At 45.0% G+C, this 26907-nt stretch overlaps 1 protein-coding gene and 1 long non-coding RNA gene across 16 annotated transcripts in view; both read left to right on the forward strand.

Annotated features, from left to right (window-relative positions):
- The window catches only part of EIF4G3 (eukaryotic translation initiation factor 4 gamma 3), a 76175-nt gene that overhangs the window by 14245 nt on the left and 35023 nt on the right, over positions 1 to 26907 (forward strand). For 4 of the 15 annotated variants that reach the window (XR_009557820.1, XM_060276295.1, XM_060276296.1 and 1 more), the window contains exons 2-7: positions 2255 to 2330; positions 9775 to 9918; positions 12459 to 12563; positions 21206 to 21301; positions 22193 to 22306; positions 25482 to 25517. Coding sequence is in view for 14 of the 15 variants with exons in the window: in XM_060276295.1 (XP_060132278.1) it covers positions 2255 to 2330; positions 9775 to 9918; positions 12459 to 12563; positions 21206 to 21301; positions 22193 to 22306; positions 25482 to 25517 (571 nt within the window). In the remaining variant the exon portion in view is untranslated. The remainder of the gene's footprint in view (positions 1 to 2254; positions 2331 to 9774; positions 9919 to 12458; positions 12564 to 21205; positions 21302 to 22192; positions 22307 to 25481; positions 25518 to 26907) is intronic. The other 11 variants (XM_060276298.1, XM_060276305.1, XM_060276300.1 and 8 more) reach the window with 8 other exon arrangements.
- Positions 25524 to 26575, forward strand: LOC132592349 (uncharacterized). Its single transcript, XR_009557821.1, has 2 exons — positions 25524 to 25853; positions 25988 to 26575. It is a non-coding gene; the product is annotated as an uncharacterized LOC132592349 (long non-coding RNA).

Below are 26907 nucleotides of genomic sequence, written 5' to 3' on the forward strand. Positions count from 1 at the left end.
TAAACTGAAGCGAACTTTCCCATTGAAAGTAATGGAAAGTGGATTAATCCGTTCCAGATGGGTCCACGGAGTACTTAAACTGAAGCGTTCATAAACTGAAGCATGGGTGAATTTGGTTCCGGAAGTCTGTTCATAAACTGAAGCGTTCATAAACTGAAGCGAACTTTCCCATTGAAAGTAATGGAAAATGAATTAATCCGTTCCAGATGGGTCCGCGGTGTTCATAAACCGAAAATTCATAAACCGAGGTGTTCATAAACCGAGGTTCCACTGTAGTTTTGGAATGATGAGAGCCTGACTTTATCTCATGCCAGAAGGTGGGAGGGGAGCCCCACGAGGTTTGCAGAGCTCAGTCCATTGCCACATAAGTCAGCAAGTTGTGTGGTATCCCAACATGAAGGTTTGTTTGTTTGCCGTGGCAGGAATATTCATGGGCAACCAGGGTGAGCAATTGTCTCCTGTGCTTTACACTTCAGTGCTTTACACTTCAGTAAACTCAACTCCTCGCTTGTTAACTATTTCTAGAAGGGTTGTAAAGTGTGGTTTCTCTCCACTGTTGCAGTCTGTTCATACAGCCACCACCACCTCAGTAAGCTCCAAGCCACAGAGTTCCTTCCTGTCAGGTTCTTTTTACTGGGGATGGCGTGTAGAAACCAGCATTGTCTCTCAGCTGAGTGCAAAGGTCCCAGTTCCAGTTGTGTGAGGTCAACTGCTGCTGTTGTCAGGGATTTTTAAATGCCTTGGATAGGTTCTGGTTTTGTGGTTTGATAAAATTTAAGGGACAATAGACACCGAAGCAACAAGACAGGCACCTTATAGGAGAGTGGTTTAGCTGCTTGCATTTGGGTAGAAATATATCTTTTTTGGTGCTTTTCTAAAGAGTGATAATCTGCAATTTGGTGTTTACTGCCCTGGATCTCCAGTACTTGAACCACAGTCTGATGGAAGCATACTGTTCTAGAGAGAAACACTGCCTGTTTTTTGTTTTTAATTGGAGCTCAGTTTAAGTTGAGGCAATTTTAGGGACAACACGCTTTTTCCTTCCTCTCTTGCCTGACCATTCTTCTCTTCATAATGAGTGTGGGAGCCTCCTTGTGTTGATAGGAAGTTCTTTTTAAGCTGGCAGAAATTCATTCTCTGAACCTCTTAGCAAGTGACCACACTGCTTTAAGAAGGAAACTAGTAGTTTATGAGAGAGCTTAATCCTGTTGCAGAGGATTCTAATTGTTGAATCACATATATTTTACAGTGGTACCTCGGTTTACAAACACAATTGGTTCCGGAAGTCTTACAGTACTTAACCTGAAGCGTACTTAACCTGAAGCGAACTTTCCCATTGAAAGTAATGGAAAGTGGATTAATCTGTTCCAGACGGGTTCACAGAGTACTCAACCTGAAGCGTATGGTACTTTACCCGAGGTATGAGTGTAATTGGTTCCGGAAGTCCGTACTTAACCTGAAGCGTACTTAACCTGAAGCGAACTTTCCCATTGAAAGTAATGGACAGTGGATTAATCTGTTCCAGACAGGTCCGCGGAGTACTTAAACTGAAAATACTCAAACCGAGGCGTACTTAAACCGAGGTATGACTGTATTTTACCATGCCTTTTCTTGTTATCCTTCTGTGGCATTAGAAAAAAACTTTTTTTGCTACACCTTTATTTACAGTGTGGATATTCTGGATTATTGCAGCTCTTTTAATTGCAAGTTTAGGGCAGCCGATCAAAGGCAGCTTCCTTTAAGCTACAAAATTGTCAGCCTGTTAAGAAGTGAATTCTAGTTCCCAGAACTGCTTTTAAGTAGGGAAAAGGATTAATAGAGGGAAATGCCAGTGACATAAATGCTCTTTTTCTCTCTTTCTTCCTGCATTGTTGGAAACTCAGGCCTTGCCTCCGTCAGACGAATCTGCTGCTGACGAGCTGTTTTCCTGGGTGACTGAAAGAGGGTGGCCATTCTATATTGAAAATAAAAATTGGGTCGTCTGTTACAACTCTCAACTTAGATCTCTCATTTACTCAGGTCTATTGATTTTGTTTTACTGTATCTGGTCACATCTTCTGGGAAGCTAATTTTCAGCCGTAGAAATTATTCCAGCTGCAGTGTTGAATGTGAGCCCCTTTGCATTGTGGTTTCTGGCGTTTGGTTAAAACTTTTGTTTTTATGCTTGTATGGGCAAAGGATTTCACATGTTTCTTTCCTGCCAAACACACTTTCCTCTAGCCTTTTGTGTTTTCCTTGATTTGCTGCTTTACAGAATCCCCCGGGGACCTGTGCAGCAGCCCCTGGAGGATCGAATCTTCACTCCAACCGTCTCAGCTGTGTACAGCACTGTAAGTATTCCCCAGCAGCTTTGCCAAGTTCTTTGGTTCCTGTGTAGTTGTGGTTTGCTTAAGTAACACTGCTTTTCCTCCTGCAGCTAATCAACTGGATATGAGCTCTTAGAGCTTTGTGGGGCTATGTGGAAAGTTTAGCTGCCTCCAGCCACAGAACAATCCTGGGACTCAAGTGTGTAATCTTCATTTTAAAAAGCAGCTCTGTTTTAAAATCACTTGTTTAATTCAAAATAAGCAAATGAATAATTCAGAGTTGAACTTTCTCAACAGAAACTGTTGGTTTAGGAAAATGCCCTCATTCAGGCCTCTTTTGCCCAGTATCTTTGGCAGGTGAGACCTGATTCAGATAACATGTTTGCAGTGCAATCACAACTCCTTGATATAAGCTGCAAAAGTTCTTATAGTCTTTTGGATGCTCTTTAACATAGTTGCTGGAGTTACACTAAAATAGGAATGAGTTCTTACAGAAGGCAAGAATGAAAGAGGCACCCACATATTGACTGTGGTGCGGTAAATCGTTCTAGTACTGGAGCTCAGTTAAAGACTGCTCCTCAAATGGTGTCCTGTGGGTTCTGTGTGTGTGTGTGTGTGTGTTTGCCTTTCCGTGCCCATAATGGGTGGATGCCCAAGAGGTGTCTTCTGTGCCTGGCTTCTGAACAGGTAGCCCACAGTGAAATGACTCACCCAGAAAAGAGATTAGGAAGGATTAGCTGAGACAGCCACTCCAGGTTTATGCCAAAGATGTGGGTCAGGAGGCCGGTCTATTTGGCTGTGTGGCTGTTGCTGAGCTGTGAGAAAAATGCTGCATTTTTAAAGGCACAATATGAGCATCAAGGCAGTGAGACCCACTGCTAATGAACTAGCCCAGATGGCCACCAACACTGTTTATTTTTTCATTACAGAGGTCACATTCACACCATGCATTTAAAGCACATGGCTTCTCCTGAGGAATCCTGGGAATTATAGTTTAAGGGTGCTGGGAATTGTAACTCTGTGAGGGATAAACTACAGTTTACCTTGTTTCTTTGGGGGGGGGAGCCACGTGCTTTAAATAGATGGTGTGAATGTGACCTATGTTGCATCCTTGTGCATTGCCTAAATTGCATTTTAGAAAAAATACAGAAATAACTTAAGTAGATCGTCTAAAGTCTTTGGTAGGCATATTTCTCAAGGACTGTGTATTCTCAAGGATACTAAGTTAGAGCATTAACTTGAAAGCTAAGAGTTTTATCCAACAGTACTACCCAGAGGGGACCCTAACTTGGGTTTGTTAACTTCAGTGGGTTTACTCAGAGTAGGACTTCGCTGATTACAACTCTTAAGGGGTGCAGACCATTTGTTTTACCTTTTTGGAAGTAAGTCCATTGACAAGAGTGGAACTTACTTCTGAGAAAACATGCATGTGTTACAAATACTCAGAGTGTAGGGTGTTAGTTACTGGGGGCCATTGTTTTTTCCACTGTGAGATGGAAAGTAATTTCCCTCCTTTTTGGTTGGTAGAATGATAAATAGTCATAGTTTGAGAGTTGAACACATGGCAGAGCTCTGGTAATTGGAGGGTGCAATTTAGGAATACAGTACACAATCACCCATACAGGCACCTTGAACAATCCTGGCAAAATACATCACTTGGATTCTGGCGTCTTTGACAGCTTGTCAGTCTGTGTGTCCCGTGACAAGCACAAGTAGTAGTAGTAATTATTAATTGTAATTATTGTTGTTGTTGTTATTTGTACCCCACCCATGTGGCTGGGCTGCCCCACGCACTCTGGGCGGCTTCCATCATATATAAAAACATAATAAAACATTACACATTAAAAGGCTTCCCTATACATGGCTGCCTTCAGATGTCTTCTTAGGGTTATATAGTTACTCATCTCCTTGACATCTGATGGAAGGGCACCACTACCAAGAAGGCCTTCCGCCTGCTTCCCTGTAGCTCCACTTCTCTCAGTGAGGGAACTGCCAGAAGGTACTTGGAGCTGGACCTCTGTCTGGGCTGAACAATGGGGGTGAAGATGCTCCTTTAGGTATACAGGGCTGAGGCCAATGATCAAGGCAACCAATTATCATTTATAATTATTGGCCTGAGAAGTCTAGGTAGCTTTTGCAAACCATAAAGACAGATATATTCATAGAATGATGGGTTCCCCCTCACCAGAATACTACAGTGTTTGTTGTATTTAGATTTCAGTTTTTCCTCCATATTTTTTTGTCAATAAAAGTACAGGTCAGTCAAAATACAATTACAACAAAAAAGAAAAAGAAGTCAGTTATATAAATAATGTATACAATAAATAAAAAATGTGATGAGAATAGCAATTGTGTTGCAACAATGCTGCTGCTTTAGCCCTGCCCACTTTGAATGTAGGCCCTGCCCCTTGCCAGGCCAGCCTACTTATTCCCTAAGCAGATGCAGAGAATTTCCCCACACCTGCTGTAGAAGGTTACAGGTAGGTAGCCGTGTTGGTCTGGGTCGAAGTAAAATAAAAAAATTCCTTCAGTAGCACCTTAAAGACCAACTAAGTTTTTATTTTGGTATGAGCTTTCATGTGCATGCACACGAAAGCTCATACCAAAATAAAAACTTAGTTGGTCTTTAAGGTGCTACTGAAGGAATTTTTTTATTTTACTGCTGTAGAAGGTAACTGGTAAAACCAGCAGACTTGTAGAGCTCTGAAGATCTGAGCCAAAGGACTTCCAGCCCCTTGTTAAGAGATGGGTGTCATTTAAACAAAGGCACAGCAATAATCTCCAGCGTCCTCTCGAAAACTTGGGTCTCTTGTGATCTAAGCAGCTCTTGCCACTTCATAAGCAGAACAGAGGAGACCTTTCCTGCTGCTGCTACTGAACTGCAGTGCTGTGCTTAAAAGCAAGGGCCAGTTTGTATGCCGGCTGGATTCTAGGTTTTTCTTCATACCTGCAAAATGTGCATAATTTCTTATCAAAGAGGCACATAAGTTAGGTGCTAACATTTAGCGTAGCACCTCTCTTCAAAAGAAATCCAGCGCAGCCTCTGAAGCAGATGTGTTAACTGGCATTGTTTGAAGTGTCTCTTGAAGAGTTTCTGCCTCCTGTCTTAGGTCTCCCTTGTTTCTGATCAGCCATGTTGACACAGCTGAAATAAGCAAAAGGGAGGGAACCTCTCTCCCCATTATGATTTCTCCCCAAAGAGCACCTTTGCCAGTGCTTCTGCTTGTGACCAGTGAGCCCCTTAGGTGAGCAGCAGCTTTCCTTTCCCAACAAAAAGCACTTTGTGTTTTTATGAATTGGTAGCCAGTCAGTTCTATGCAGTTCTATGACTCTGAAGGGAACAGCCATGACTACCTCATGAGATTGGGCAGTGCAGCCCAAAAGCTGGGTATCTTTTTAGGGCCTCCTTTAGCTCCTTAGTTTGAGCTCCATGAGGGTCTTGGGATTTGTGTCATTTTTCTTGCTCTCATAGGTATTGTCAGCATAGAAACACACACAGACAGAAGCTCCTGGGACCATTTCCAGCCGTTGCTCCTGTGGTGCCTAAGCTTTGGGGAAATAGAACTATTGGTAATTCCTGCTTCCTGCTGGGCTCTTGAGGCTGGAGGGCCTATCTCTTGTGTGGCTTCCTTACTGCTTTCTTCCTCTCAGCTGTTGTTTTTCTAATCTTAGGCGGTTTGGGTGTTTAAAGGGCTGTTGAAATAGGTCTTCAGGGTAGAATGCAGAAGCATCCCTAAGGTGAAGACTCTCTCACACTTTGTGATGGAATCAAGAGTGACAGACATGCCACACTATTCCTCTGGCCCAGTCTGCATCGACTTCCCACACAGACAGCCATTTTGTCAGATCACAAAGGACCAGCTGGCAGGAAAGGCAGCCCAGTCTTGCTTTGTCCCTGCAAAGCTGCAAAGTTAAGATCCCATTTACAGATTTGCAGCCTTCCCCCAGTGGAGAAAAGCCTGTTTTTACTGGCAAACGGTGCGGAGTTAACTCATAAAAGTGGCATTTGCAACACCCTTAGCAGTGTTTTTCTGTCCTTTTTGGATTTGTATCAATTCTGCTGCTTCTTTTGGGTAGAAGCTGATGTTGGTACAGGTGGGTAGAGTTTTTCCCCAAAAGAAAATGCTAAAAGAGAGAGATCCAAGAGAAAGATCCGTTAAGTAATGAAGGGTGGCATTCAGGATAATGCCTTCTTCCTGGCACTTTGATGTATCCGCTCTTGTATTGTGGAATTAATTTCAAGTACATTTCCAGTGGGGGGCAGGGGGCTCAAGGTAAGGTTCTGTATTACAGAAACAAGCACAAATTCCTTAATTAGCCACTTAATTTAACTGAATAATCTTACAATAAGAGAACAACTTATTTATTGCACTTGCATTCTGCTATGAAAAATATAACATAAATTTACAGCAGTGTTTTGAACAGGTTTTCAGTGTTCAAAGCAGCAACTGAATCCAAACAAGATGACACATTGATCTGGATATGGGGATTAGACTTATGTATTCTTGTTTGCGTTGGAGATGTTTATTTATTTAAGAGAATTTATATACTACCTGATTGTAAGAAAACCTCTGAGCAGTCTGCAAAAATATAAAATAAAGCATTATGATTATGTTACACTTCCTCTGACAATACTTTTCATGGGTTAAGGCAGGGGTTAGCAACCTTTTTCAGCAGACCATGTGGTGGGCCAGGTTATTTTTTTTGGGGGGGGGGAAATGAACAAATTCCTATGCCCCACAAATAACCCAGTTATGCATTTTAAATAAAAGCACACATTCTACTCATGTAAAAACATGATTGTCCGCTGGCCAGATCGAGAAGGCGATTGGGCTGCATTGGGGCCCCGGGACTTAGGTTGCCTACCCATGGGTTAAGGGCACTCCTGAATCAGGTGACATCTTTGGTCATGTGCATTTTTTGTCCGCTTCAGCTTTAGGTTAATATTCACAACTGTTTCCCACCGGAAATTGTAGGACTCAGGCATTGCCCTGTTTTGGATGCTGTGGGATTAAATTGTGCCCTACCCTCTTAAAACTGGAGCCCATGACCCTCTCTCATATACACTAAATTAAAGCCCATTTTTCTGTGCAGAAGGAAACTCCATGGCGGGGTGTTTTGACTTCTCAGGCCAAGCATTATAAGCATGATTCAATAAGTAATGTGTCGTTACAGTAAATTCATGTTGTTTATGACTCTCTAGCAGCCAAATGTCGTGGAGAAAAATAGTTTTTGTTCAGTAATTACCTGCCTTGCTTCTGTGCAGTTCTGGGACTTTGGCCCATAATCTAGGGCATCTCATCTCATTCCACTGGGTTGTGGCTTTTCAGTGTTCTCCCTTAGTATTTTTTGCTTGTGTACATAGAACCACACAGAAATCACAGTGGTTTTGCAATTGCTCCTCCTCTTTATTTCCTCTGAGCAGATACAAAAGGTTTTCCATTATGTATGATGCATACATTTCATTTAGTTGCAAACCAACATGCATTACTGTAATTTGTTTATAGTCACCATCCTCTTGCCCGCTAGAAATTTTGGACTGAAGTTCTCATGTGCCCCATCCAGCAGTGTGTCATGCTGGAGCTCTCTGTGGAACATGGGATTTGTTGTCCTAAATATCTGGTTGGTAAAGGATAGTTCACAGCCACTGATTGGAATTGCATGATTTGCAAAATCTGTTAGCGTGCTGCCAAAGCTTTCTGTTTCTGCTGTGAAGGGTGGGTTCGTATGTTATGATTATTTTTTAATGAATTGCATGTGTTTCTGTGTGAATGTGCTGATAGTACAATATGTTTTGCTTAATGCTTATGGGTTGTATCCCATATTAGTCCTACTCAAAGTAAACCAATTGAAATTGATAGGCATGGCTAACTTAGGGCCATTAGTTTCAGTGTGTCTACTCTGGGTAGGACTTTGTTGGAGACAACCCTGTGTTTTTAAATATACTATAATTTACTCAGAGTCTAGTAAATAATAGGGGACCCAGGTGGCGCTGTGGTTAAACCACTGAGACTAGGGCTTGCTGATCAGAAGGTCGGCGGTTCGAATCCCTGTGACGGGGTGAGCTCCCGTTGCTCGGTCCCAGCTCCTGCCAACCTAGCAGTTCGAAAGCATGTCAAAGTGCAAGTAGATAAATAGGAACCGCTACAGCGGGAAGGTAAAATAAAAAAATTCCTTCAGTAGCACCTTTTTTATTTTGCTTTGACTCAGACCAACACGGCTACCTACCTGTAGCGGGAAGGTAAACGGCGTTTCCATGTGCTGCTCTGGTTTGCCAGAAGCGGCTTTGTCATGCTAGCCACATGACCGGAAGCTGTACGCCGGCTCCCTCGGCCAATAATGCGAGATGAGCGCGCAACCCCAGAGTCGGTCACGACTGGACCTAATGGTCAGGGGTCCCTTTACCTTTTACCTTTAGTAAATAATAACAAGAAAGTAAAATTTGGAAAAGTTAGTTGAACTGAGTGATTTCAAATTAGTATCTCTTTCCTTGGGGATTTAAAATATTAAAACTTGTTGGATTCATATTGAATTGTTTCAATTGTTTGTACCAAACAGGCTCTGCACAGCCTGGGCTCTGGATCTCTCCAGGAGCACCTTTCCCAAGTTGCTCCTCTAGTCTGCGAGTGAAAGATCAATGGGGAGAGCTGCTGTTGCCAGCTCTGTCCCCTCTTGGAAGATGAGCTTCTTCACCTGCATCATCAGGTGCCCTAGGACTTCTAAGGAGACCACCTTCAGGCCTGCTTTGTCTTTCTTCTCTGCCAGGCATTGAGTAACTTCTGTGCCCACTTTTCAGCTTCAGAGTGCTGCTGTTTGACTTGCAATGGGGATTGTGTTTAGTGCTCCTTCAGTACAGTTTTATGGGGTTGCATCCAACTAAGTTTCACTCAGTGTATACCTAAATCAGTTGTGTCCATTAACTTCATTAACTTTACTCTGAGTAGGAATAGCATTGGCTACAAACTGTAGGATTCACCTTTTTGGGGGGGAAAGCCTCTTTGAGTGTGTCTTAGGGCCAAATAGGAATTTAAGAATTCCAAAATAATTCCCAACCACCTGTTTCCATTGGATGCTTGATGCGGACCAAGCATGTGCCAAGGACGGGGGTGCATTAGGAAATAATGAGAAGTTTTACAAGGAAAGATAAGTGCCTTCTCGTGACTGAAGCTCTAAAGATTTCTCAAAGGCAAGGCAATGTTGACCGGGTGAGAGGCTCGCCCTTTTGCCATTGGAGATGTACCCTTCATCTGAGATGCAAGATAAGGCGTGTGAACAAGCTCTGCTCCTGCAGCCTCTTGCTCTCCCTGTCCTTTTTTACGGGTGGCCAGAGAGACGGTGAGTGTGTCCAGTGGTAGCTAATTGTGAGCCAAAGAATGGATCACTTCCTTTTCCTCCCCAGGTCTGTAGCCTCAGCATGTAAATGAACCCCCATGGAGGGAGCTTTACTAATCTCTGGTTTTACTAACAGTTTATCTCCTCACAGGTCACACAGGTTGCGAGACAGCCAGGCCCTCCTGCCCCCTCCCCTTACTCTGCACATGAAATAGGCAAGGGGCACCCATCCCTTGCTGCAACACCACCAGGACATGCCTCCTCCCCAAGCCTCACTCAGGTAAGGTTTGGCGCCTGCTTCTCAGGTCTGAGTTGCCTTTCTATAAGTTTATGGGGTGTGGGGGAGATCTTGGCTTTGTGCAATGCTAACCCTGGTCTGCATGCTACTCTCACTTGAGCTGCTCTTCCTCTTGCTGGCCAAGGATAGGGGAAGAGGAGAGGGGTTCCCCTAAGGGTGTTCCCCACCCCACCCCCCTCAATTGGAAATTGGCAGGGATGCCTCTTGTGTCAGACTAAGCACTTTTTTGCTAAGTGGCGGTGATTTTAATAACATGCCTTTAGGCAGGTACATTTTTCTTTTCTGATCAGAACTCATTGCATGTGCTGAAAGAGAAAATGAACACAGTAAAAATAATACACATGGACAAGGAATTTAGATAATTGAAAACCATAACTTGTTTTTAATCACTTAATTCCTCAAAACGTTTCCAAGAGATGAAGGATGATGTGGCAAAAGAGAGGAGGAATGCATTTGTAGTTAGCAAAGGTAGGGCAGATGCACTGTCCAAGGGTGGGCATCATGCCTAGGCAATGTGACTTGTGGCAGCTTGAGGCAGCGAGCTGCTGAGCTCCAAGGCCTCCTTGGCAATGGTGCCCCAAGGCAGAGAGTGTGGGAGCTTTCAGAAGCATACAAGTGGAGGGGGCATCGGCCCCTTCTTTGTTTCTGTAGTTTCCTGCATGAGACTAGAAGTCTTGGTTCTCGGACAGATGAGCTGGTGCTTGAAATCCTATTTGGAACATAATCAGCTGCTTTGATTCCAGACCCTCAAGCGTGATGCAGGGCCCCATTTTGGTTCCTTAGTAAAGGAGGAATTGGGGGTGAGGCGAGGTTGAGCTTTTTTTATACAGGCATGAGAGAGCCCTCTGCATCTGTTTCCTCCAGCCAGATAGTGCATGAGTCACTCAAGTTGTTGCACCTTTTCCAGTGGACTTGACATGTGCATCATGTGACAGTAGGCATGACACCCCACCAGTTCAGCTCAAAACTCGCTGCCAGGTTTATTGATAGAAAAGGATTTTGTGTAGTCTTGTGTGTTAAGAGCCTAACCAAAGAAGACAAAGAGTCTGCTCTGAAAGTTGTAGAGTGGCTACTGTAGTAACTGTTGTGGGCACCAGAAATAGCTACCCTGCCCAGCTACATCTCCATGACCTCCAACTCCTGTGTCAATTCCCAATATTCCAGAAGAGAGATGAAAGCCATAACTTTTTCCCACCTCCAGGCCTTCTGCTGAGGCATCAGAAAAAAGAAACTGCAAATATTCCTTACAAATTTATTAGTTGGGTCCTGAGTAAAGTGAGATTCTTCCACAGAAAGTTGCTCCAGAATGTTGCACCTCTGATTGTGTAACGCCTTCTCCAGATTTCTGGCCTGAGCTTAAGTCATGGCCAAGTCTGGCAGGTCAGCCCTGCACAGAGTCTGCTAGTCTTCTTAGTTTGATTCTAAACAAAGGCAAGGGGTTTCCTCCTCGCCACAGAAGGTCTTGCAATTCTTTGTCTGCCAACAAGAGGCACTTCTTGTTCATTTGTTATAGATATTTCTCTGATGGGTCCAGATAATTTTGAATGCCACTGCTTCCTCCATTTAAAAAAAAAGGGGGGGATCCATTGCTCACCCACTCAGGGCTTAAGGCAATTGTTAACCAATATTTTGCCCGTATTCTCAGTTGTTAACAGGATATGCATTCTTGCTTCTTTCCAGGGCACAGGCCTAAATTTACCAAAAGTAATTCACATTTTTGACACATGGCATAAGAATATATAAAGTCTTGTACATTCAGCTCTGGGATGTTGTCATGAATGTAGCGTGCTGATCATAGGAAAATGTATTAGTCACCTGTCTCTGATAACTGATCATATTTCTCCACTTTTTTGTTTTTTCCCCCTGGAGAGGCAGTCTTACTGAAGCACATAGTAGCTTGTTCTGTAAAAAATGGCTGCCTGCATAGATCCATTTGGTTTCCCCATTCAGATCCCTGCAGCTTCACAGGAGACTTGGAGATTGGGATGTCAAACAAAGGAGCTGGTCTCCTGCAGGCGTTGAGAATTGATGGCAACTGGTCTACAGACCTTTCACATTGCTGTTTTGAGATTAGCAGAGTCGTGCACTTGAAGCCACTGAGAGCATAATGACAGAATAGGTCACTACTAGTGGGTACCCTTTTATCTAGAGTACCAAGCTCTGCTGACAACAATCCCCTAGTCCTAGAGGAGGGGAAGAATGGGTAGAAATGTCCCTGGGATGTTTTTGTTCATTTAGCCTATTGTAAAAAGGCAGGTAGAAAGGGAGGTCATTCCCATCCAGGTGTGTAAAAAGTATTTTGAGAAGTTGGAGGGGTTGCAGCTGCTCCCATCAGCCTGGTAGAAGGGAGAGAGAAAACGGAGCATTGACGTGGAGATGTGCCAACCCCTGTCCATCCCCCACCCACCTGCCATCATTCTCGTCCTCCCCACCCCCCTCTCCCTCTCTCCCCCTTTCTCTGTCTCTTTATCTGTCACTCTCTTTCTCTCTTACTCTGTCACTCTCTTTCACTCTCGCTCCAGCAGCCAGGAGGGAGGAGGGACAGAAGCTTTCCACCCCACCCAAGAGCCAGCAGTCTTTTTGAAGATCCAAGGGAACTGGTGCAAAGGATTCTGGGATGTGGGATGGTGAGTGACAAGAGGAAAAAAAGGTTAAGTGATGCCCTTCTGGAAAAGCCTGGCTCTTGTTTTTCTAATGGGTGGAGATCTCATTTAGGGTGGGGCCATTGTGGCTTACAGGGGAGGTCCCTCCTGCAAAGGCGTGGAAGGCTCAGGGCAGAAAAAATGTTCAGGGGGAGCCTTAAAAACACGTTGAGAACTTGAGATGTATGGAGGAGCTCTATTCAGTATTTTGCCCTCGAGGCATCTTACCATGCCCTCTGGACTTTTTGCTTCAAAGCTGTTGCTCAGTCTTGGAAAATGTTAAATTCTATGGCAAAGTTTCAAATTTGGAGTAGGTATAGATGTGCAAGGTGAGAGTCTTAGCTTCGTGTCCAGTCTGCGGATGGTGGCTTAGCATTTTAAAGGCCCACCTGTGTTCCCAGCCATTGGCAGTCACTGTACCTGTCGGCCCATGTCTGCCTCCTCCATACACTCTGGGTTGTGTCCAACATTTGTTTTACATACAGGTAGGTAGCCGTGTTGGTCTGAGTCGAAACAAAATAAAAAAATTCCTTCAGTAGCACCTTAAAGACCAACTAAGTTTTTATTTTGGTATGAGCTTTCGTGTGCATGCACACTTCATCAGATACACTGAAACAGAAGTAACCAGACCCTTATGTATATTCAGAGGGTGGGGGTGATGGGAATGGGTAATGGGCTGATATCACCCATTCCCATCACCCCCACCCCCTGAATATACATAAGGGTCTGGTTACTTCTCTTTCAGTGTATCTGATGAAGTGTGCATGCACACGAAAGCTCTTACCAAAATAAAAACTTAGTTGGTCTTTAAGGTGCTACTGAAGGAATTTTTTTATTTGTTTTACACAGGGTACACCCATTGAAATTAATTATCATTAGTCATACCCATTAACTTCAGTGGGTCTACTCCTGAGTAGGATGAGCATTGGGTGCCACCTGCATGACTACTTTGGCTGTCCCTCAAACAGCAGGGATTCCATTTTCCCTCCACATCCTTCATTCAGGATTGCTTATAAGGGATTTTACATGTGAGGAGGTCAGAAAGTGAAGCCTTCCGCACTAACCTCAGTTTGGCAGTGCTGAGGGAGGGCTGGTCTTGCATTGAAAGCCGCTTATACTTGGTTTGGCGCTCACTCATTGCTCAGGTTCAGAATGTTTCCTTTAGGAAGGTGTTTAATTAAAAAAGGAAAGTTTAGGTTCCAAACCTTTTTGATGTGTTGGTTTGTGGGAGCTGCGGAGGGCTATCCAAGGTCTACTAAAGGCAGTCCAAAGGGGTGAGGCCAGGAAAATGCAGCTTGCATCGTAACTTCTGTGTTGCTCCTTTTGTCTTCCTGGATCCAGAAGCACATGGTGTGGCACATAAAAGGGGAAAGAGAGGCTCACAAAGGGAGAATAGAGAAGTGGTGCTGTAAGGCATGGACAGGGAGGGAAATGGGTTAACAGAGAATGGGCCATAGAAAACATTTAACTTTTGTCACAATGCTGTTCTGTGGTTAACACAGTCATGCAGCCCTGTTGAGTTCTTGCAAACGTGTCCCTCTTGAGTATCTGAGTGTTTTACCCCTTGATTTAGAGCTTTCTTGGCCCAACTGATGATGCTCTGAGTGGCAGAAAATAAAACGTCCCCCATCTACATGATGCTTTTCTGGAAAAATATTTTTATTGTCCTACTTGAAAGGGTTTTTGCAGTTTTCCAGTTTTCTAAGCTTTCATGAATAGGATGTTCATTATTTAACCCCCAAGAATGTAGTTAAACTTCATTTAATATTCAGGTAGCCCAGAATTTGCCTTCCGAAATGAAGAGATTCTGAATTTCAGAAATTCCACACCCAGACTCACGACTATGGAGTTTTGTGACCTTGGCTGCCTTTTCCTATGTGGCTTACTCTAGGATTGTCCCCTTCCTGTCCCATTTGGCTGGGTGAAGTCTAGTAGTAGTGGAAACTACATTAGGAATTGTGCCATAGGCTTTGGTGAGTAGCATTCTCCAATGTGGTGCCTTGAGTGGGTCATGTTTTCCTGCAAGCCATTTCCAGATCTCTCTGCAGCTTGGCTCCCTATTGGCTCTAACAGTGGGGTTGGAGCATGGTGCTGATAACGCCAAGATTGCAGGTGCAATCCCTGTAAGGTACAGCTGCATATTCTTGCATCTCAGGATGTTGGTCTAGATCAGGCATCCCCAAACTGCGGCCCTCCAGATGTTTTGGCCTACAACTCCCATGATCCCTAGCTAACAGGACCAGTGGTCAGGGATGATGGGAATTGTAGTCCAAAACATCTGGAGGGCCGAAGTTTGAGGATGCCTGGTCTAGATGATACTCAGGGTCTCTTCCAACTCTTTGCTAAGCCTTCCACAGCACTTCCTGATGGTAGACTACCAGCTACCAGATTTTTAGAAGACATCTGAAGGCAGCCCTGTTTAGGGAGGCTTTTAATGTTTAATAGAAACCCAGCCAGATAGGCGGGGTATAAATAACAAAATTATTATTATTATTATTATTATTATTATTATTATTATTATTATTATATACACTCTGCTTCAATAAAGCAGCGTGTCTTGGATCCCATATCACATGTAAAAATGGCATGATGTAATACGCTGTCATCGATGTGCTGTCATAGAAAACAGCATGTGGGATGTCATTTTCAGTGTGGGCTTTTGAGGAAAAGTCATGTTGACTGTTGTCCTTTTGTCCCCAGTGCCCAAAAGCATTTTGTTTTGTGCCTGCTGCCGCAATTCATCAATGGAGTGGGAGGAGACGGGGGTTTGCTTTAATTCATAATGTGATTCAAAAGCATGTTGTGTTTAGAAGGAAGCTCTACAGATGGGAACGTGCAGCAGTGTCAGCCAGGGTGTCTGGGGCCATTTCATGTAAGGACACGCTGGTCTGCTTCTTTTTTGCCCTGGATCACCAGCAGTGTCCTTTGCTAGGCTGAGGAATAATCTCGGAGAAGTTTAGCTCTGCAGTCACAGGATGCAGCCTTCTTCTTTTTGCTTCTTTTAAAAAGCAAAACTCTTGCAGCTTGACTGATATTTTGATATGTGGTCCACTCCCTTCCCTAAAAAAAATAAGGGGAAAAAAGAATCCCTCTTTTGAGCACCTTAAATGAAGCATTTGCTAATGCTGGCTTACATTCTGCATGCAGAATTGATAGGTATATTTTTAGTGCTAGAGAATATTTATATTTTGTATAAATAGCCATTGTAGCAAGAGGGCTCTCCGTGGAACTTTGTGTAGACGGATGGAGAATGTGTGGCTTTCATAGAATCCTAGAGTTGGAAGAGACCACAAGGGCCATCCAGTCCAACCCCCTGCCAAGCAGGAAACACTATCAAAGCATTCTTGACATATGCCTGTCAAGCCTCCGCTTAAAGACCTCCAAAGAAGGAGACTCCAACACACTCCTTGGTAGCAAATTCCACTGCCGAACAGCTCTTACTGTCAGGAAGTTCTTCCTAATGTTTAGGTGGAATCTTCTTTCTTGAAGTTTCAGGAGTTTTGAAGCCATTGATCCATCTTATGGACTGTGGATGCTTTTCCACTGAGCTGTTTTGGAAACAATTTCATAAAGACCTTCTGAAATCTAAGGCAGTTATTTTAAGTGTCATTAGGTAACGGCTGGCTTTCGAAGGAAAGCATGAAATACCCAGGGGCCCTGTTGCTTGTAGCTAGAAGCAGGATTAAATTGCCAAATGCATTAAGGTAGTGAGAGTGGAACCATACCTTTTCTGGGTCCGGCCTGCTCCTGAGATTCTGTGGGAGTGATCCCTGGCCTGAACGAGCCAGCTTTAATAAGCCAGGGGTGTCCTTCCCCCCACAGGGACTGCAAGTCTGTCCTCATCCATGGGACATTTCAGAGCGGGGATTGTGTAAGGGTGTGAGGCGTTGCTAGTTTTGTCATGTCTTTCCTTGGTGGTCCCTCAGATGCACCCAGCATTTAACCTGGCAAGTGACTTCCTGTGGGCATGGAAAGTTCTCAGGGTGCTGAAAGAATTCACAGCGCTGAGGCAGAAATTTCCACTCCGCTGCTCAGAGCAGGAAGTGCAAGAGCTGTGCGTGACTCAGCATTTTCTCAGCCTCCCCCTGACGCGAGCCTGCCTTTCGCCTGTTTATTCCTGGCACATTTAATGCCAGGGCGGGGGGGGGGGGGGAAGAGGGTGATCTTGTTGCACAGCAGGTCTAACTCCTTTCGAAATGCAGATAAAAATAATCCTCCCCTTGTTGTTGTTTGCTTATTTCAGCTGGCAGGAACAGAGGGTGGGGTTGAATGAGGGGGAAGGTCCATGGTGAGAGGATTATTTCACAACTTGAAACACATAAAGATTCCTTTATCATACCTCTTACTCTAAGATAATGTAGGAGGGAGGAAGTGCCATTGCTTGGTGGCAAATAACACCCATTGCCTGCATCAGGCCCCATATTCTCCAGTCTGTTTGCAGGGCTGGGGGTCACCCTTCTCTGCCTGAGACCCTGCAGAGTCCTCGCCAGTAAGAGGAGACAGCCCTGGGTTAAATGAACCAGCTGGCTGACTCTGAAAGAGGCAGCTGCTTCTACTTTTCTTTCTTCATTAAATTCATTCAAACGTATAACATATACATACACATATCTGAATGCTGGTGTTTAAGCAGTACATACAAAATAGCATCCAAATAATGTAAGCTTCTTATCCCAAACTACTGTTTGTAGAGAAGGTGATAAACCCTTTAAGTTAACCAAAGTTTTGTAACGTAAGGAAAGTCCTCTATTTTCATTTTTATCCATATACATAAATAAAGCTGTGCCATTCGATTCCAAATGAGTCTTTATGCTTCAGGCCTTGTGTCAGTTTTATTTAATTTTTCCACAAATACACATAGCTGCCAAGTTTTCCCTTTTCTCACGAGGAAGCCTATTCAGCATAAGGGAAAATCCCTTAAAAAAGGGATAACTTGGCAGCTATGAATACAGTTTTCCACACTTTGTTGTACCAGTTTGTCAGAAAATCCCCCTCTTAAGTTCTTCCGGTGTGATGCTGTTAATGAGCCAGGCTGCTAGGAGAAGAGAACTTCTTAAAGGTTTAAGCTGTAAGTTAATATTGCCTCCCGTGAAAAGGTTGAGGAGAGCTAGACATTTTGTGTAGTAGTTGTTTTTATTTGCACAAATAACTTTCTCCTCAAGTCCACTTGTTCATGGGCTCCTCTGCACCATGCTTTTGAAGCATATGGCCTCCCCCAAAGAATCCTGCTCTGAATGTATGGTCTGAATGTGATCTACGGAAGTGCTCTGCAAATTGCAGTCATCACTCATTGCTGTGTCTCAAGGTGCTACAGCATTTGTAAAGTTTAGAAATAATCACTGCTTTAAAAAAGAAAAGGGAAAAATTACATGCCCCAACCCTCAGCTGTTGAGGTTTGGAAGGCTAGAATTGGAGTTAACCTGGATACAAGTTGTTGTGGCAGGGAATGCTCTTGGTGCATGGCAAGAAGCACTCCCTTCCCACCTCAGGCCAGACCCTGATTGGCTCCCTAGGATTACATTGGAACTTCCATCTGGCCCTTCTAGGCCAGCTAATTGGGCTCTGAAATTGGACTCAGAAATGTGGCTGCTAATTGCTGCTTGCTGATGTACTCCAAGACAAAGACAGTGAATTGGAGAAGAGATTGGCTTGTTGAGTCATTGCAGTGGGCTTGATGCAACAAGGCTAGCAAAAGTTAGGGGTGCTTCATGGGCAGAATGTTGCCTGATTGGAGCCAAAATTTGCTTCCTAAGTGACCTTGCTGCATTTTTGTCTCATTTGCCATTTCACTCCACCTGACAAACTAGGCAGTTGCAGGCTTCAAACATCTGGGCATCCCCAGAGCCATGCAACTGAACAGCTCCTGAAAAATGCTATTTTGCTGTGTCTGGCTGCCCTTAGAGAACTGTTGCCCTTCTTTTCCACCAGCCTGGAAGGTGGTTAGGTGCCTGCTTTGGATTTTGCCTCTGTGAAAGGCGAATCACTACAGTAGTGATTGTTTTTCTGGCATGTTTGAATTAGCAAACGCTTCTGAGTATCTGTGCATACCCTGCAGAAACTTTCCTTAAATAAGGTGCTATCTGAGCAGCAGGTTAAACTAGATGACTTCCAGAGTCCCTTCTAGAGTATTGGACTTATCCAGTGCTAAGGTGGGACCAAAATCCACCCAGTCTCAGAAAGCTGCCCTTGACTTTAATCTACTGATTGTAATAAGGGGAGGACAGTATGATTTATTGTCACACACCCCTTTTAGGAGGAGTTTTCATTCAACCTTTTCAGATCCTGAACCTATCCTTAGCCCAGAATGACATTAGGGTACCCACTTCTTTTTTTGCCATATATTTGTATGGTGGTAGTACTGTTGCTGTTGCAACTTGTTTTAGGCTAGGTTGCAACCTCTCAATGGGTCCCGACTAGGGGCCTAAGAGGGCGTTATTAATTGTGTTTTACCACATTTCTGCCACTGATCCCTTTGTTCAGCTGTGTGCTCTTGAGGTCCAAGTTCTCACAGTTTTGAGCAGCTGACTTTGAAACCTAGCCTAGGCCACCTTGGAATTCTGCATTCAATATGAGCCAAATGACTGCCTTATGCCCTGCTTTGAGTGTTTGTAGTCACATGTACCTGATGATAAGAGACTCTTTTTACAAAAGAACCTCTGTGCACAAAAACACACACCTCGCATATGCACACACATATGCACAGCAGTATTTTGTCTCTCTGAATTTTAGAATGATCCACTCCCTGGTTCTCTCATTGCATCTGGCACACGAATCGTAAAATGCTGAACAGAATAAACTTTAATGATCCACCACTTTTCAGACAAATAAGCCGATTAAAATTCTCATGTGCATTCATCTTTCTGTGCCAAGCAGAGATCAGTAGGCAAGATAATTATCCCATTCAGCTGGGATGGAAGAAAGGCAAATGTCACATGTTTCAGTGAGAGCCTTGAAGGATGGGCAGAATTGAGCAATGGCTCATGGAGGTGTCCATAGTATCTTTTAGGGGGCATATGGGTTGGTGAGCCCTGATGGAAGGGCAACAGGAATTGCTCTAAACCTGGCAGTTGTTTGAACACCCAGAGACCAATTATGGATGGAGCCTGGCGTGCACAGGCAACATGCATACAATTGTCAGTTGGCTTAGCCTTTGTACCAGCCTTGCAGTTAAGCACTAGCCTGGTAGCCATAAGTAACCGGAAATTCTGTTCAGGCATGTGAATGGACTAATGGAGGAGGGATAGATCACTCCATTTCTCTACCACCATCAGTCCGTTTGAGTCTTATTTTAGCTGCAGTGGAAGGAAAGTTTCATCCTCCACATCCAGGATAGATAACTCTGAACCTCCTCTGCTAGTCTGCTTGGTGGAAGAACTTTTCCTTTCATAGCCTGTGTGTCAATACTGGCTATGGAGGAAGGGTATGCTGCTCTGGCGCTGCAATTTGCTTTAAGCTGTAGGACTGCTCTGGGGCTCAGGGTGTGGTATTCTGTTGAGTGGGCTCCCTCTGTTGAAATGGGGTGATGGGGAGTTTGCTTGCTTATGTGAATGTGTCCTCCAGCCTGTGTTATGAGCTTTGTTGCTGGGCAGGCTTCCCCACCTATCAACAAGCTGGCCTTACGCAGGGGCCTGTTAGGAGAAGGCACTGCTTTTCTTGTGAAATGACAGTTGAGGTGTCATTGCTTAGACTTAACTGGCTGCAAGAGGTTTAACTGTTTTATCTGTGTTGCTGCCTTTTGCAAAGGGCCTTATCTCCTTCTCTGCAGGGCCCTGTAGCTACCAAGGGGCCTGGGAATGGGGCTGTTTGCTGTAGTCTTACAAGGAGGCTTGGACTGTTAATGGGGGCAGGAAGGAAGGTGCATTTAACTCCTGGCCACATAGAGTCAAAGGGCAACAGTAGAGCTTCTTTTTTAAAGTCTTCTAAAGCTGTGTGGGCGTCAGGTGTGCAAGCTGCCATTGTCCTGTCTTATAAAGAGGCACTAAGCCTCAGGCGCATCACTGTGACATAAATCCGGAAATGTTTGTCTTGAGCCAAATATTCTCCTGATGAATATTGTAATGGGCTGAATATTCTGCTGCTTCTTGGCATGAATTAGCAAAACATTTCTGGCACTGAGTGTGCCACTGAGCCATCCAGCAGGGAGGAGGAAGAGGTGTGTGGGATTCTGTGCCAGTGAGGTGAGCAAGCCAGCAGGGTGGGAGTACCGGGTGTTCTGAGGCTCAGAAGCAAATGGTTTGGCCTAAAGGCACTGCTGGGACCAGGCAGCCACAGAGGACAGCTATTTCTGCCGTGGTTCAGCCTCCCCCCCCCAAAGCACCATTCAGGAGATGAAACATTGGGCTGGACAGATTCTTGCTCTTGACCCAACATGGCAAATGTTGTAGTTAAGTGCCTTCAAGATATCAATTGCTTTTAAGTGAGATAGTAGACATCCCCTAACTTAGAGAACTGTTGAAAACCTGAAGTCAAGGTTATTCCTTGTATCCGGGCTTTTGCATCAGTGACGTATGTCTGAAGGTACAAAGTGTGGGTCTAGTTGAAAGTTGAGGCAGCAGCGGGAAGGCAGTTTCCATCCCAGTTGCCATTGCTTGTCATGTCTTTAACCATCTTTCTTCTCTCTCCCATGGCAGGCCCCTTACCCCTCTGGACAGAATACTGCACCGACTACGCTGGTGTACCCGCAGGCCCCTCAGACGATGAGCACCCAGCCTCAGACGCGCTCGCCGGTAAGGGAGCCCTTACTTTGCCTGTGTGTTGTGCTGCATCTGTCCAGCAAAGCCGTTGCATTGCACTTCCTAACCCTTTTGCGAGTAGCTTCCCTGAGCAAAAGGCACCCGAAGGACTTCCCCTCTGCTTCCAGGTGGCACAAGTGACAGAGTGTTGAAGCCCTCTGGGGCTCTCAGAGATGAAGAGTCGGGTCCTTTTTTGAGTTGCCTGCCTGCTCTCCAGAAGCCTGTAAATGTCTACTCCTGGGCACTTCTGTCATTGCCTACAGTACTGGTGCCCTGCTGCCAGAGGGGCCCCTGGCCCAAGCTGCCTCCACAGGCCCTTCTCTCCTCAGCTCCTGCTGCAGGTCTTGCTTTAAGTCTGCTCTGCCTGAGCCCGGCTTCAATCTCTTGTGTTGATCCAATCCACCTTGCATCATAAGTTTGAGTGATACTGTGCCTTTCAAGGGTGTGTCTTCTGGTGATAGCTGTTGTGTGGTAGATGCATGGACACCCCCCTTTGTGTCTTTACCTTTTAGTGCCCCCTTCTTTAAAGGGCTTGTGGTGAGTGGGGAAGGAGAAACTTGTTTCCTGCGGCCAATGCAATTCTTGGCTCCTGTGCTCACAGCCCTGCTGGTTCCAGCTGCACGCTCTTGTTTTTTGTCTAGAAAAGGACCCTCCAGTTCATTCCCTCCTCACTCAGCCCCAGTAGTTGGCCACAATCCTGCTCTGTGACAAACTGGTATTGAGCAGCAGAAGGGACACCCTCCCATCCCCAGCCACCCTCACTGTAGTAGGGCATGTTCCTCCCTGTTGGGATGCGCAAAAAGCAAGAGCTGAAAGATTCATGGCTAAAGCGAGAGGGGAGAGTCTGACTCGAGAGCCGTGTCTCTAAACCAGTTTTCTTGACAGCCCAGCAGAGCAGTGCCAGTACATTACCCAGACAACTGGAAGCGGAGGAAGGTTTTGGAACAGAGTCCGGTTTACAGGTCCTTGGCGGGAAGAGGCTGGATAAAATACTGCATTGTAAGCAATATAACAAACTGTACTCCCTTCTTGCAGGCAGTCGTGCCCCCACGGCACCCCTTTCAGTTCTGTTGCTTTTTTGGTTTCATTATTTGACCACATTGTTGACTGATCTACAGAAAAGCACTGATCCAATCTCTGCTTTAAGCCGCTGTGTCTTGCGGGCTGCCGCATTCAGCGGCAGTTTGGAAGGGCCAAGGCTATCCAAGGTGGTGGCAGGAAGAAATTGAGGCAGGGTGCCCCCTCCTAAAAAAAAAAACAACCCCACAACAGCCACAACCCAATAACCCTGTTACAAATTTTTCAGGTGGTCTGAGTGATCAGGTACCTGAGATTTACTTTTCTAGCCCTTGTGTGGGATTTGCATTTGATTGGATTGGTCACTCGAGGGAATTTGGCAAAAACTCCTCAAAACAGGAACTTTGCCCAATTTTGGCAGAAACCTTAAGACAGAAGAAGCTACCTATAATGTCAGCCATTTTTCTGTGGTCATGAACAATCCCCCCACTAAAATATTACCCTGCGTGCAGTCTTCTGCCATCGTCACGTTTTGTGATCATTACCACCCCATGACTAAAAATTGCTCACATAACATTTCATTTTCCCCACTCACCTCTCCTCCTCCCCTCGCAAGTCCAAAAGAAATGCAAAATGGGCCAGGCTGAGTAGCTCTTGCATTTCGTTCTGGGCTTGGTTTCCATTGGTTTATTCTCCCCGTCCCCCCCCCTTTGTGGCCCTGAAGGAAGGCTTGGGGTAGGGTGAGCGAGGGAGAGAGAGAGAAAGAGAGAGAGAGCCGCCCATCCACCCACCCATCAGGGCACAAGAGCCCCAGCTGAGGGAGCTGGTGGGCCCTGAAGTTGTTTTTGTATTGGCAAATGAAGGGACCCTAGCTCTGCTTCTTCCCATAGCTGCCCTTTGGCTTACTCCAATCTATTTCTGCATTCAGGGGCCATTGGCAATTGCACAGCCTCTGCCTGGACACGGCTACCTTTGCCATCCAGGTAGCTTGGTGTCATTCCCAGGCAGGTTTTCTGTTACATCAGGGCCAATGCCTCACACTGTGCATGCTGATTCCAGTTGGGGAGACTTTAAAAACTTTTCAGTGAATTTCTAAACCGCAACAGGTTTTTGTTTCTTTTTAAAGCAATTTGGCCAGCATAGAAAAAATGCTGAAGTGGGGAAGAGAAAAGCTATAGCGGGAGGTTTTGTTTTCAAATGGCCACAGCCAGTGTGCCCACAATGCAGCTTTAACCCATGGCGGGAGAGGGGGCCCCCTGCCAAATAGGCACAGAAGGAATTGGAAGCAAGACCAGCATCTGGCAGGCAAAAATTGTGACTCCAGGCAAAGGGGAAAAGGAAACCTATTTTTAATCTGAGCCAGCAGTGACTACAGTTTGTTCTGTTGCTTACAGTTACTTAATAGAGAGAGAGGCAGAAAGAGAGGGAGAGAGAAAGAATACTGTCCACAGGAATTATGCAGCCAATAGCCAATGGTGACAAGTGCAAAATAGACTAGGGTCTTTCTTTTTTCCTCCCACTAACGAAGTTTTATTTATTTTTCATATAACATGTTTACTGGGCCGTTGGTTTTCACATAATTTTATTAAGTTGCAACTATCTGGCTCTGATTTCTGAGCTGTTTAGAAGTGATACTCCTGTGGAACAGTGATAAGACAGGTACTTTTGCTTTTGCTTTTGGACAGATTTGCCCCATAAAGGTAGCTTTTTTGGTCTGTTACTGGTGTGCCTTGCTGATTTTCTGGGAATATAGACTTTCTATCCCTCAACCTATTTCACCAGAAGTAGGCATGCTTCATGCTTCTCAGGTCAGATATTTACCATCCCACTTTGTTTGTGCCCCCACTTTTCACACTAGAGGCAGAGCAAATTTTGAACCATATTTCTGTGCCAAATTTAATATAAGAACCAGCAGCCAATTCTTGCTCTCAATTTGTGTGTTTCTCAACAGCCGGAGGATCAGTAGAATGGCAGAGTTGAGCAAACGGGCCAGAAACTGTCCGTTCAGCTGTGTCAAAGTCTTTGGGAAGTTTCAAGAAGAATATTGAGGTTTTGAGAGAAAAATGACATTTCTCTGTTAGGCGTTTTGATGGACAATAAGTGATCTCTTTCCGCCTGAAATAGATGCTGCAGCCTGTTCTGTAGGTTTGTATGGTAGTGAGAGAGAGACTGCCGTTTCTGTTTCTGAATATTATATTTGGTGTGGGAAGTAGGTTATTTAAGTGTATCACAGTAAACTTTGGTGCTTAGGAAAGCTTCTGCTGAGAAAGAGCTTGAACTCTCCAGATGTTTCTGCAAGATAGTGGCTCTGGTAGTTTCCTTGATTTCTGATGACACTCTCTCTGCTTATTGGTGGTTGTTGTTGTGAACTCATTTGCAGTCTCCTCTTTTGCTTTATTGTTCATAGCAGATTTTCTGTTAATGTTCAGGGGGGGATAGTGAGTGTGGCTTTTCTCATGTGTGTTGTGGGAGAGGATAGGGGAGAGATCTTGAGTTGATGCTACAGCATTGCATGTCTACCCGTCCCCACACGCTCAGCTGCACTGAATATGCCACAGGATTTTGCTTGCTTTCCCTTAAGAAAGGAAGGAGTGCCCAGTGAAGTTTTTAGAGGTTTCTACAGCTGCACTTAGAAAGCTCCATATATGCCAAGAGATCAGCATCCCTAGGTGAGGCTGTCTTGCCTTTCAAGTTGTGGCTGTGCCACAGGCAGGGCTCTCCATCCTGCACTCAGCTTTGATGCACATCAGCAAGGGCTAGCCTGCCTTGCTTTTTTTTTTAAAAAAAAAATAACTTAGCGGTTGGTTTTTCAGCAAACCCTTCTCCCCCTGCCCTGCCCTCTTTCAAGTATGTTAGTGTTAGGATGCCTTTTGGCTATCTAACAACTTTGGCAGGCACCCCACCCACCCACTTTTTGAGCAGTGCACTCACCTGGCAGCAGAGTTTTACCTTCTGGGTTTTTGGTACCTGTCTGTCACTGTCCTGCAGCACAGCTTTGACTGTGAGAGTGTGTGTGTACGTGTGTTGGGTTTTTTCTTTGATTTCTCCTTGTGGGTTTCTTTTGCATACAGTGTGACAGTTTTTGCCTTTTGTTGTGGTGTTTCTGACTCTCTGTGCCTTTCCTTTTTGTGTTTTTGTTTCTCCTGCTTCTCCTCAGTTTGCAGCGGGGCCTCGACCTGCCCATCATCATCAGGTACAGTACCCTCCTTGCCCCTCTTCACTACCCCCCCTTTGCTGGTTGGGAGGAAAATGTGTGGGAGGTGTTACTTGGCTGGCCCTCCACTAATTCCTCAGGCTATATCCTGCACCTTGCTTTCTTAGAACCCCCCCCCCTTTCTAAAGAGCCCCCTAACCCCATGGCACAGTCAAGCTTCAGCTTCTAACGGTTACTAATTCTGTTGCATCAGTTAACAACCCCACTAACTGTGCTCCCTGGCTTCTGCTGCTGCCACAAAGCTTTCTGATGGCTGTTGGTCTTGGGATCTTTGATGTTTGCTTGGTCAGGGATGTGTGTGCGTGTGTGTGCTTAGTTTGGTTATCTCAGGCATGTCAAACCTGCGGCCCTCCAGATGTTTTGGCCTACAACTCCCATGATCCCTAGCTAGCAGGACCAGTGGTTGGGGAAGATGGGAATTGTAGTCCAAAACATCTGGAGGGCTGCAGGTTTGACATGCCTGGGTTATCTAGTTCTCTTGGGCACCAGGGGGAAATGGAGTCAGAATCCAAAAGACTTGCCCGGAGCAATTGCCACATTACAGAACTCCCAAGTACTTTGCATTCTGAGGATGGCATCATTCCACCTGAAATAAAAACACCATGAATGTCCACTGCAGTTAGGAGACTGCTTGGTTTTCTTTACCAAATAGAGCCATGCTAAGCTGGAAGCACGAGAAAAATCTTGAATAGTGAAATTGGATTCTGGGTTCGGAGTTTTTTCTCTGGTCTTGTGGGGCTGGCCCAGCCCACTTTCCATGCCACCTTCAAGGCAGCACCTAGGGGAGCTGTTCAGCATCTGAGGTTGACTGCTTTGGATGGACCTAACACTTTCTACAACCTGTCAGAAACAACTCATGAGAAGGGGGTTGCACTGTTGTTTCATCTGAGCTCAAGCATACTGGGGTGGTGAAAGTGTAAGTCTGAATAGCCCATCACACAAGTCACATCATAGGAGTTGGGGGGGGTCCTCCCCATGTAGCCATAAATCATCAGGGAATAAGTTAATTATTATGTGCTCATCTTCTCTTCCCCCCCCCCCAAAAAAACGGACAGCCTGAGTTACTCATGTGGCTGCTACTTGCTGTGTGGAGGGGTGTGGCTTTTAGAGGTGCTGTTTCTGGTTAAAATGAGACAGTGTTGTGGCTTCTTCAGTTCTACATGCTGGAGATGCCAGATCCCATATTTTCTGTGGCTGTTAAGAGTCCATATCAGTGGGGGGCAGAGGAGTACTGGGCTTCCTGGCTGGTGCTGTAGTTTTTCAAATATCATTTTACCATCTTCAGTGCTGGACGCAGTTACAGTTAGGTTAGCTTTAGAGACGGCTTTGAAAAGTGTTGTAACTTGCCATAAACCTTTATGGCATCCCA

The sequence above is a fragment of the Zootoca vivipara genome, chromosome 6, assembly GCF_963506605.1.
Source record: "Zootoca vivipara chromosome 6, rZooViv1.1, whole genome shotgun sequence".
NCBI classification, from domain to species: Eukaryota; Metazoa; Chordata; class Lepidosauria; order Squamata; family Lacertidae; genus Zootoca; species Zootoca vivipara.